Genomic DNA, 12,342 nt, shown 5'->3' on the forward strand with positions numbered 1-12,342 from the left:
ATGGACAACACATGACAAAATCCAATGGACAAGTATGGGCTTAATTCAGAAGACCATCACAAATGTTTGCATGTTGTATCTAGTAATAATAGGAATAGCTGAACAGAGGTCTATATAAAACAGAGCACACGTGCTAGAGAAACAGTGTTTAATAATATCATCTCCTGGATTTTGTCTATGTTGTTTTCTTTCCTAAGATCACTTTTTAACATTTTTATCAACAGACTAGTTCAGTTTTATGTACAGATTGGAAGCAAAACAATTGGTACAGGGTGCAACAAACCCAGAACCCGGAACGAAGGTAAACTCACTTTCATTCAGTTGAGCTATTTAACATCATTTAGGGTGAAATCCTATGCGAGTTTAGACAGGAACAACAACTGTATCTTGATACTGTATCTTCCTTTTTATGAAGGACACAAAGGACTTTTTTAATTTAAAAAAATTATTAAACCCTGTCATTTTATTGCTTCTTATTTTACCATGGCAAAATGCCCGTTTGTGTGGAGGGGGACCTATTTCTTGCAATGTGAACCGAGATGCACATTGCACACCTGGATGGGTTCCCTGTCAATGGGACTGGGCCACCAAGTGTTAGAGCTGGAGGGCAGCCATTCAGTTATAAGGGCGAAAGTCAAGGGCCAAAATTTAATAAAACGTGGGGATCTACTCCATATTGTCCTCTGTTTCTCAGTTATGCTAGAGCAGTCTTCTCCAAACTGGTGCCCTCTATTGGCCATCCTGGCTGGGGATTATGGGAGTTGTAGTCCAGCACACCTGGAGACACCAGGTTGGGGAAGACTTGTGCTAGAGTGAGACAGAATGTTTGGAACTGGTTTTTATTGAAACCAGTCAGATGGCTCACTCATTCCATGTAATGTGTGAGCGGGGAGCCAGGGTCACACCAACTACCCCTGCCACAGATGTCTTGCATGCCAGCTCACTAGATGCCCTGATGTATGTGCATAAAGCACAAACATGTGCAGTAAGGAAGACTTTGTGCATACAGCTGTATGCACAGGCATCCACTCAATCTGTAACCATTTGTGATTGCTTGGATGCCTTCATGAATACAGCTTTATTCACAAAGGCATCCTCACTGCAGACAGTTGCATTATACATGCATACATTGAGGGGTGGTGTAAGCCAGCGTGCACAACGTCAGGGGCTGTGATAATCAGCATGGCCTCACTCCCCACTCATGCAGTGATGGAACACCTGAGTGTTCCACCTTGCTCCTACAAAAGTTGTTTCCCAACATGCTGTCTCACTCGCACATGACAAAAAGCTTTTCTACTTGAGGCTCTTAATCCACTGTATCGCCTTCCGGTTTCATTGCAGAATTGAGATCAGAGCTCTCTGTGAAGAACATTTTCTTTCCTGCTTTTCTGCTACATAACCTTTAGGTGGTATAGTGGAATAGAGCAATTACATAAGTGGAAATGCTGTTTTATTTTGCTTTCAAAAATAACACCACATTTTCCCTACTCTAAAAAAAACTTGCTGAAAGTGCTGTTTAAAATGGAGGCAAACCTGGAGGGTCTTGACTCGATGGCCTTGTAGGCCCCTTCCAACCCTACTATTCTATATGATTCTATGTCGTCTAAAGAACCTGTAAATAACTGAGTAGGGAATGATGAGTGCACAATAAACACCTCATGTAGAAAAGCTCTAAAAACATTAGACAGAATGGGGGGCTATGATGAAAGGAAGAGCAAGATTGATTCAAAGGCAAGGGTCACTGGGGCAGGGAGTAGTTTTAGCCCCTTCCCCATTGTTTTACTAAGTGTAGCCCTTTACTTTCTCCCATACAAACGAATGGTAAATTCTCCCATATAAGTGAAAGGATGAGGGGGGGGGGCATTTATTTCCTAGTTGTGCTGGTCTACTGTCTTCTTTTTAATGCAGTTACTTTTAATTCACCTTGTAAAAACTGAAGTTCAGGAAAATATTATTTATATTAGAGTTAATCTTTTATTTTTATATTTTTTGTTTCAGTTGGCTTCTTTTCATTTCTTTTTCTTGATGTGGGCTTTTTCTGTTACTGAAAAAAAATACAGTATGAGAAATTGAAGGACATAGCATTGCCTCATGACTTTGAGCTCACTTAAATGTTACTTACACCACAGAGAACTGATATCCCCATGACAAATTTCCCATTGCCAGCCTTATTATGAAGCAAAATTCACTATGTAAGTAAGAGTTGTTGTGCAGTTAATTTCCTCCTCAATGGAAGCCATTTGCAAGGAAATTCCCTATATGATGGGTTTGACCACATGAATCAAGGCCATCATATTGTCAATTTTCTTGCCAGCTGTTGCCATTGAGAGGAATTTCACTCTGCTTCACAATATGGCTGAAAAGTTGGAAATTCACAGGAATCCTATCCTTGTAGCAAAAGTAATATTTCGATGAGCTCTTAGCTCCATTAGAAATAACAGAGCAGTGCCCTGTAATATCCATCAACTATAAGAACCTGTTGATATCATACAATTTTATACTTTGAGAACCACTAAATATATCATATTAATATTGTACCAACATAACATTAAATTTTCATGGTAAAGCGCTCCAGTCTCTAGAGAGAAATAGGTCAAACATTTCAGCATCATATGGATATAAAATTAGAGCATTTAAAAAACCACAATTTCTCTGTTGTCGTGGCAGGAAAAGTACTGTATTACTAGAAAAGTTATTCAGACATTGATTCTTGGCTGCTGCTTGGTTGATACTGCCTGGTTATCAGTGCTCAAACCAAGTTACCATAACTGTACTCCTCTGTGTCTTTGTATGGGTTTGATGTATATGGCCATACACTGACAGACTAATTGTGCATGAACGCAAAATGTGCATAGTAGGGTACAAATACTGCCAGTACCATGGGACCACTGCTCTATAGACAAATGCAGAAACCAACCACATCTTCTCCCACCACTTGGAAACCTCTATACACAAAACACCTGGCTCCACACGTGATTTGCAGCTCACCAATAGCTCTGTCTTAACGTAATGCTGCCACTTTAAATGTAAATCTCCCTAAATCCTTCAACAAGATCACTCACAGATTCATGAAATACAGATTCTGGACTAGTGAATCATAGGTATCCATCTGTGCTGATGGGTTTAAGATGAAAATTAATAATGTTTGAAATCTTGCAAGATGACGCTGTCAAGGTGATGCATGCCATATGCCAGCAAATCTGGAATACACAAGGATGGCCAGCAGATTGGAAAAAATCAACTTATATCCCCATACCAAAAAAGGGAAGCACCAAAGAATGTTCAAACTATCGAACAGTGGCACTTATTTCACATGCCAGTAAGGTAATGCTCAAGATCTTGCAAGGGAGACTCCAGCAATTCATGGAACGAGAATTGCCAGATGTACAAGCTGGGTTTAGAAAAGGCAGAGGAACTAGAGACCAAATTGCCAATATCCGCTGGTTAATGGAGAAAGCCAGGGAGTTTCAGAAAAACATCTATTTCCGTTTTATTGACTATTCTAAAGCCTTTGACTGTGTGGATCATAACAAATTGTGGCAAGTTCTTGGTGGTATGGGGATACCAAGTCATCTTGTCTGCCTCTCTGGAAAAGACCCTGATGCTGGGAAAGACTGAAGGCAAAAGGAGAAGGGGACGGCAGAGGATGAGATGGCTAGATAGCATCACGGATGCAATGAATATGAACTTGAGCACGCTCCGGGAGAGAGCGCAGGACAGGAAGGCCTGGCGTGCTATGGTCCATGGGGTCACGAAGAGTCGGACACGACTGAACGACTGAACAACAACAAGCAATGGTAAGAACAGACCACGGAAAAACGGACTGGTTTAAGATTGGGAAAGGAGTATGACAGGGTTGTATACTCTCACCCTACCTATTCAACCTGTACGCAGAACATATCATGCGACGTGCTGGGCTTGATGAAGCCAAGGCTGGAGTTAAAATCGCTGGAAGAAACATTAACAATCTCAGATATGCAGATGACACCACTTTGATGGCTGAAAGCAAGGAGGAGCTGAGGAACCTCATGATGAAGGCGAAAGAAGAAAGTGCAAAAGCTGGGTTGCAGTTAAACCTAAAAAAAACCAAGATTATGGCAATCAGCTTGATTGATAACTGGCAAATAGAGGGAGAAAATGTGGAGGCAGTGACAGACTTTGTATTTCCAGGCACAAAGATTACTGCAGACGCTGACTGCAGCCAGGAAATCAGAAGACGTTTACTTCTTGGGAGGAGAGCAATGACAAATCTTGATAAAATAGTGAAGAGCAGAGACATCACACTGACAACAAAGGTCTGCATAGTTAAAGCAATGGTATTCCCCATAGTAACCTATGGCTGCGAGAGCTGGACCATAAGGAAGGCTGAGCGAAGGAAGATAGAATTTTCCTCCAGCACCACAGTTCAAAAGCATCGGAGAGTGCCTTGGCCTGCAAGAAGATCAAACCAGACCATACTCCAGGAAATAAAGCCGGACTTCTCACTTGAGGGAATGATATGAAAGGCAAAACTGAAGTACTTAGGCCACATAATGAGAAGACAGGATACCCTGGAGAAGATGCTGATGCTAGGGAAAGTGGAAGGCCAAAGGAAGAGGGGCCGACCAAGGGCAAGATGGATGGATGATATTCTGGAGGTGACGGACTCGACCTTGGGGGAGCTGGGGGTGGCGACGGCAGACAGGAAGCTCTGGCGTGGGCTGGTCCATGAAGTCACGAAGAGTCGGAAGCGACTTATAAACAACAACAAAATAATGGATATTTGTTTTTATGAGCAACAGCAGCAGCTTCCTGCAGCAATACCGTAATAATAATGTAGGAACGCTGTTGGGGTGAGAGGAGAAATCTTGCTGCCTTGCTACTTGGAAAAATCCCGTTCACACCTTTAAACAGTTTTTAAAAATCAGATGTGGTCACATGCTGAGGTGTGGAGAGCAGAAGTACAGCCCTAAAAAACCAAAAACTACTTCCATAGAGAAGAAAACATTTTTAAATAGCATTCCTGCAGGAGAGGGAGAGGCTATTTTGAAGTGGTGAGAAATTACTCATGTTCTCTACATTCCCCCCCCCCCCGCATTCTTTAGGGAATACATGAGTGCTTATACAGTACAGCATAGGTGGGCAGCTTGCGGGGAGGGGGGCCAAAGAGCCATTTTCACACACACCCTGATGGGTCACATTCTGCAAGGTGCCATGCACTCCACAGGGTGCTGGCAAAAAAAATCAGTTTTCACCAAAATTCAGTGGCAGATTGCTACAGAGCAATAAAAAGGTCCAACTGAGCTTGAGAAGCACTTATCCTTTGCAGTATTAAAATCTTTTCTTAAAAAACTTAGGCATCTTTTAAAAATTGCAACAGTTGTGTGCACATTGTGAAGAAGTTTCTTGTCTTCGGTGGTGTCACAGGCATTGTGCAGTGAGTGCCTGTCACAATTGCACAACTACACTACATTCAAAAGGTAAATAGTCATGTCAGTACATGTCAGTATGAGGGGCAAGATCTATCTCACCAGAAACCTCCAGTAATGATGGAGATCATAAGCTCCTAGAAAGATATGTGATAGGGACGTTATCCATGCAACAAAACAGTTACAAGTGTGCCATCATTTCTCAAAAAGTCATCTGTACAAGCCCTAAGAATTTTTATTTTAAGAGAGGGGAGAGTTTGTTTTACAAATCTGTTTATTTAATATAGGCCCCAAGTTCACATTAAACTTATAGGAGAGTTGCCTAAATGGGGTCTTCCGTGTCCACCAGTAAAGACTGGTTCCTGATCCCAGGTTTTGTGAATCTGTTTATTTCATTTTAACTTGCAGGACTTGTAGTTCAATATTCAAATGACAATGGAATAAGCTGGTATCTTCTACGAGAACTGGACTTCATGTCTTTCTTAGAGCCACAGATTGTATCAGTAGAACTGCCTCGTGAAGCCAAAACATCAGCCACAGCGTTCCGATGGTGGCAACCTCAACATGGTATGTAAAACTAGGATGTACCCTTAAAATTACAGTTTAGTATGTAACTTTTAAGCCCTAGTAATGAAAAAGGAGGTTATACTTTTGGTAAAGGAACATTAACATGCCTATTCCCCAAACGTGGACAAGACATACCCTTGGTCTGTTAGGGCACGTATGTGCTTGAATTCCATTGATTTCATTCCACATTGATTGATTTCAGTATGCTTAATTGTACAGTGAATTGTGCCACTAGGCTATAGTCCAGATCCACACATTTGCACTAGATTCCCATTCCCAGGTTATGGCAGGAGCAAACCATGCGCTCAAAAGCTTTCCCTTTCTGCAGCTGATGGAGAAGCCCCATATATGCTTATGAGACTACCTTACTGAATCACACCACCGTTTGAGAGGCATGATTTTCTGCACCCTGAAAAAACACTCCCCAGCTGGCCTGTAGTTAGAGTGTATGCTATTAGATTTAGGGTATACTGTTGGATTTAGGGAGGGACTTATAGCGGGGCTAAGGGATCAGTTTGAGTCTATACAATTTTTCAGAAAGGGCAAGTGTGACAATTTTTGGAGTTATTTTGCCCCTTGGGAAGGGATGGGGTGGATTTGGTCAGAAATCACTTCCCAAACTCCAAATTAAAGAACAAATTTAGTACAAAGAAATGATACAAGATGATAAGGGAAACAAAGTAAGCACAAAACAAAATACTGAACTTACTAACCTGTGGTGACTGGAATTTTTTCAGAGACAGCCTAAATTCCCAGCATCCCATTGCTAGAAACTGTACTGTCCCTTTTATTCTCCCTGGCCAAAGGAGAAGCAGGGTGATTACCCAATCAGCATTTGCAACAGGTGCAAAGCACAAGACACCAGTTACCCCCATGCTAGATCAGACTGGAAGGAAGCTGCTTAAAGAAAAATGACCTTGTCATTCATCTGGAAGAGTGGGGCAGCTCCAGTAGATGAAATACCTCTAAGAGCTTTAAAAAAATACATGCATCCTTCCAGAAACTCAACAGGATGCAGCTGCCCCAGCCAGGAAATGCCCACCGTTTGGGAGAAATAGACACTGAGAAACGGTGCAGCATCACAAGTGTCTCTGTAATTCCTATAGGTCTTCTCTTATCCTGGACATCCGTCCCCATTTTGCATACCCAGCCTTCTGAATCCAGACGGACCAAGGGGGGATCAACATGAGTGGTTTATATCATCATTGTAATGCCAGACTTGATATCATGCATTACTGGAGGAGTCCTCTTCAGAGGAGAAGCTAGAGGCCCCAGAAGCCCAGGGTATCCCAGACCAGGGACTGCCACCAGATCACAGGAGCCTGAGCCCTCAGGGGAAGTGGCTGAAGGGCCATCCTTGTCAGGAGAGAGGGACTCTGCCTCTGAGGCAGAGGCAGAGGCTGAGCCACCCCTGATCCCCAGGAGCATCGTCACCTCAAGAGACAGGCTATCAGGGCCCCCTGTGCGAAGGAGTGCTCACCTGCAGAAGTGGTCTCCTCAGGAGAAAGAGACTTCTCAGGAGTAGGCTCTGGGAAGGGAGCTCTGATTGCTACAGCTGAGCTCTGGGTGGGGCCTGGCTGGCTTTGGGCTTAAAAGCCTGCACTGGAAACCCAGCTAGCGTTGGAACAACTTGGTCTTTGCAGCCTGTGTGGTGCACCTGGTCTTCTGAATTGTGTCCTGTATCTGATGCTCTGTTTCCTGACGTTTGGGGCTGCTCAGTGACACTGTTTCTGGACTATGTAACGTACCTGGCTGATTTACTGTGTTTGACCTTTTGCTTGTCATCTTGACTTCTGCTGCTGCTGCTGCCTGATCCTTGTTGTCTGCCTGTGTTCTGATCTCTGCCTGGATTTTGACCACTCCCACCTTAGCTTAAACTTCCTGAGAGTGAAACTTGTGTGCTTGACCATCTGCTTGCTAACTTGACTGCTCTGTTGCCTCGCTTCCTGTGCGTACTTGCAAACATCCAAGACTTGTTCTCGAGTAGGACACTTGCGCAACACATGACATACTCTTCAACCTGATATTCTTAAGCTATTTCTACCATTATATTCTGGATTTCTTGAGACTGATTATATCATGTTTGTTTATCTTCTTGTGGGTTCCTTCTGGTATATATTGAAGTGTGTTCTGCCTTCGCAGTATTGTATCTTCTCCAGGTTGGAGTGGTTAACAGTGGGCAGAGTGAGGGAAGTGACCCTTGAGGCGTTCTGTGCAGAGGAAGCACGATGTACTCCATTTTGTGTGGTGTTGGTGGTGAACATTTTCCCTTTGCCTCATCTATTTTTTGTAGCCTGTACTTACTGCTGCGCATACATAAAAACCTCCATGAAAGTACAGCCCTCTGCAGGTAGATGTGGCACTGTATCATGCAACATTAGGGAGGGGAACCCTCACGCATGACCAAGTTTACTCCACCTATTTCTTGTGCAATTAATACCAAATGGCTCTGAGTATTGTACATAGTTGAGTAAAAAAAATCACATGCAGCGCATTATTTCCTGCAATGTGTCCTACAAGTAACAATTGTGTGAGTAAAATATAGCAGTACAGTGATGCCCCCATAACAGGAAGGTGCCCAGTGTAGATCTGTCTCAAATTTAAAAATAGATAGATATTTTTCTTGAGGCTAAGGATGTAGATTTGTTAAGTACCATAACTTAGCTAAACTGATTACAGGTGGAAAGTATGAGGAATAATGTCTAAATATTTCTGTGTGTTTTTTTTTTATAGGAAAGCATTCAGCACAGTGGGCTTTGGATGATGTCCTTGTTGGGATGAATGACAGCTCTCAAACTGGCTTTCAGGATAAATTTGATGGATCTGTGGATTTACAAGCTAGCTGGTACAGGATCCAAGGGGGTCAAGTAGACATTGATTGCCTGTCTATGGATACAGCTCTCATATTCAGTGAAAATATAGGCAAGGCTTGCATTTTATTAAAGTACAAACATACTAAAGCTTTAAAAATATTTTAAAATTGTAATATAGTGCCTTGAGGAAACAATTTGAAGCATTGGATTACAGGTCATAGGAAGACATGTAATTATTTCCCCCCCCCTGCTCTTTTTTAGGAAAGCCTCGTTATGCTGAGACCTGGGACTTCCATGTGTCTGACTCCACCTTCATGCAGTTTGAGCTGAACATGGGCTGCAGCAAGCCATTCAGTGATTCCCATGGCATTCAGTTCCAGTATTCCCTAAACAATGGGAGAGACTGGCATTTGGTGACTGAGGAGTGCGTTCCTCCCAGGATAGGCTGTCAACACTATACTGAGAGTTCAGTTTACACTTCAGAAAGATTCCAGAACTGGAAGCGGATTACACTCTACCTTCCTCCTGCAACAGTGTGAGGAGTATTCTCTAATTCAGGCTTTTTTCATAGTGTTTTGGCTGTGAAAGGGAATACGGCATCTAACTGAATTTGTGGCCTAACCATGACAAACCGTGAATGAACAATTTATAAGGATACATTAAACAAAATGTCTTACTTAAATGCACTGGTATGCTTACAAACAGGGCCACCCTAGAGTAAAGGCATTTTTCTCTATCTCCAGATTTAAGTATCTGTGTTTTAGCTGAATTAAATTGTCACATCAGTTATCCTCCTCAAAGCTTATCCTCCTCATTCTCTCATGACTGTAAGGGTGGAACTAGATGTGATGACAAATGCGGTTTTGCTGCTGAGTACCATGACCCCCTCCTCTGGCCATAAATGCTGTTACCATATCATGAATTTCCCTGCACTCGCTCCACTTTTTTTTTTTTTTTAAAGCACAGCATCCCAAATCTCCAACAGATTTTGAACTTTGAATGGGAATTTAAAGGAAGTATGGGAGCTCTCTAGGGCAGCCTTCTGCAACCAATGGCCATGCTGGTTGGGGATGGTGGGAGTTGTAGTCCAACATAACTGGAGGGTACCAGGCTGAAGAAAGCTACTCTAGGGGCAGCCTCTGAAAGTCAAGCTCTGAAAAAAAAAAATGCACACGATGAGATGCAAGTTCACTCCTGCCTGTGGACTGTGGAAAATAGCATTATCAATAGCTATTAATCTAGAATGAATTGAGGCAGGCAGTTCACATGATGGTTATTCTATGATAAGCTTACTACATGTCAATTCTCTCTCTATCATACATACGTATGTACAATTGTAACTGTGTTGGAAAAACTACTGTGGAAATAGGTAGCACTTATTGGAAATTGTACCTGGCTTCCATAGACTAATAGCGATTGCTGCATAAAATGTGATTGCATTAATCCACTTTCAGGCAATCCTCTTGCAGAAGGGTCCAGACATTAGACAGTGCCTCAGATGGTGGACTTTTTCAAAATGTATGTAAAAACTGGGAGCACATACAAACAGAATCTAGGGTAGATAACTACTGGTTTATGTTTTTAATTTTAAAAAAGCATGAAAAGTATTCGTAACAATTAGTCTGGGCTGAGTTATTCTCTTTCTGGTGTTTCCTAGGTCTCCCAGAACACGCTTCCGATGGATTCAACCTGACTATGCTCCTGGTGGGGATACATGGGCTATTGATAATGTTATCCTGGCCACTGGATGTCCTTGGATGTGCTCAGGTCATGGAATCTGTGATGCTGGCCGCTGTGTGTAAGGAAACACATGTTTCATGCCATACATATTGGTTTGGAATGTAGATACTGGCTGCATTAGGATGTAATGATAAGCCAGAATTGCTGAGAAATCTGACTTATTGTTCATGAGAGGTATGCTCATGCACACTGCCCAATCATCTCTACTTGGCTTCTCCCACCAACAGGAGCAGCTAACGTAACCAAAAACTAACGAGGAAACCAATGGTTCCTGTTATGTCCAAACCTGGCTTGTTGGTTCCCTAACAAACCAGGAATGAGAAACCAACTTCAAACCATGGCTTCAGACGCCAGTTCATTAGGGAAGCAGCAAACCAGGAGTCTGGGTTCAAACATAATGGAAAGCTTTTGCTTTCTTGTTAGTTCTTGTTATGTAGTAGTCGCTCCCAGGGGTGGAGGAGCCAAAATGAGGTGACTGGGCCATCTGCATGAGCATGCTGTTCATGAAGGGTAAGCCAGAACTCTCAGCAATTCTGGCTTATTGTTAGGTCCAAACACAGCCAGGCTCATTAGTCAATGGATAATGCTCCCAACCACTGCCCATAATTTGTTGTCAGGTGTGACAGAGGTTTTGGAGGCCTTTACTGTGTTCCTGCTGCTCCCCTCCCTTCTGTTCTGAAAGACGACTTCAATGGTAACCTGCATCCTGACCTTTGGCCTGAAGTATATGGAGCTGAGAGAGGGAACCTGAATGGCGACACCATCAAATCAGGAACTACCCTCATCTTTAAAGGGGTGAGAAATTTACATGTTATTTAAGTATAAATTGCTCCCCCCCCACTTCATTTCATTGCTGTTTTCTGATTATTTTCAAACTCTTGCAGTTTATTTTTCACTTGCCTTCTCCATACCCGCATTGGTCCCCCGTTCTCTTTATAGGACTTTGCTGCCGGAACATTTTAGGTGGAGGTTAGCCATTTTTTTTAATCCTGTTCAGCCTCTCCCAAAGGCAAATTAAAACATTTTCAAACAATCCCCAAGTGAAAACAGAGTTAGTACCTTCCTGTTGTATGGACTTTATTACCTCAGTTAAACATATTCATTGTTCCTTTCCTCTCCTATTTCTCACTAAATATATACCTTTTGTCCTCCGTTTTGATATCCTTCATAAGATTGATTTCATTAGCTGTCATCTTTCATTTCTCATTATATCCCCTCATAATGTTCACCTGTTGCCTTCCCCTCTCCAGAACCAGTAATTGTATGTCTGTTTTTCCATTCCTTTGTGCATTCATTCCCTTGTATTATGGAGAACAGCGTTCTCCAACCTGGTGCCTTCTAGATGTGTGGCTGACTGAGGGATGCTCCAAACCATCTGGAGAGCACCAGGTTGGGAAGGCTGACGTAGAATCTAGATTGTGGGTGCCTTTGGGGCAGGGCTTTTTATTTCAAGTCCACATATTGGCAGGTATATGGCTGGAACTATATAAATTTTTAAAATTTATATAGGAAAACCTTTACAAAACTGAACCATCGGTATCAACGTGAATTGTTTTCAGTTAGAAGGACGCAGATCATAAAGCAAGGTTTTATTGCTCTAGATAAGGCCTGCACAAGTTGTATCCCAGCAGCCAAATGCAGCTCATCAGCAACTCAAACATTTTTATTCTTTTATAGTGCTAGATAGTGCCTATATAGCACTATAAAAACACAGGGCAGTTAAGTATCTGGTAGGCCACAATTCATGACTGGTGGATTGCATTCAGCTTGTTAGGTGACAAGTTGTGCAGACCTGATCTGTATTAACATATTGC

General features: G+C 42.4%; 1 protein-coding gene across 1 annotated transcript in view; it reads left to right on the forward strand.

The window, feature by feature from the left end:
- RELN (reelin) overlaps window positions 1-12,342 on the forward strand; it is a 429,656-nt gene that overhangs the window by 351,303 nt on the left and 66,011 nt on the right. Inside the window, exons 31-36 of the mRNA XM_084811492.1 lie at window positions 225-301; window positions 5,817-5,975; window positions 8,709-8,897; window positions 9,050-9,323; window positions 10,446-10,586; window positions 11,146-11,323. Coding sequence (XP_084667618.1) covers window positions 225-301; window positions 5,817-5,975; window positions 8,709-8,897; window positions 9,050-9,323; window positions 10,446-10,586; window positions 11,146-11,323 — 1,018 coding nt within the window. The remainder of the gene's footprint in view (window positions 1-224; window positions 302-5,816; window positions 5,976-8,708; window positions 8,898-9,049; window positions 9,324-10,445; window positions 10,587-11,145; window positions 11,324-12,342) is intronic.

Source organism: Heloderma suspectum, chromosome 7, assembly GCF_057233095.1.
Source record: "Heloderma suspectum isolate Gila_16-S chromosome 7, 16-S_ref, whole genome shotgun sequence".
Classification (NCBI taxonomy): Eukaryota; Metazoa; Chordata; class Lepidosauria; order Squamata; family Helodermatidae; genus Heloderma; species Heloderma suspectum.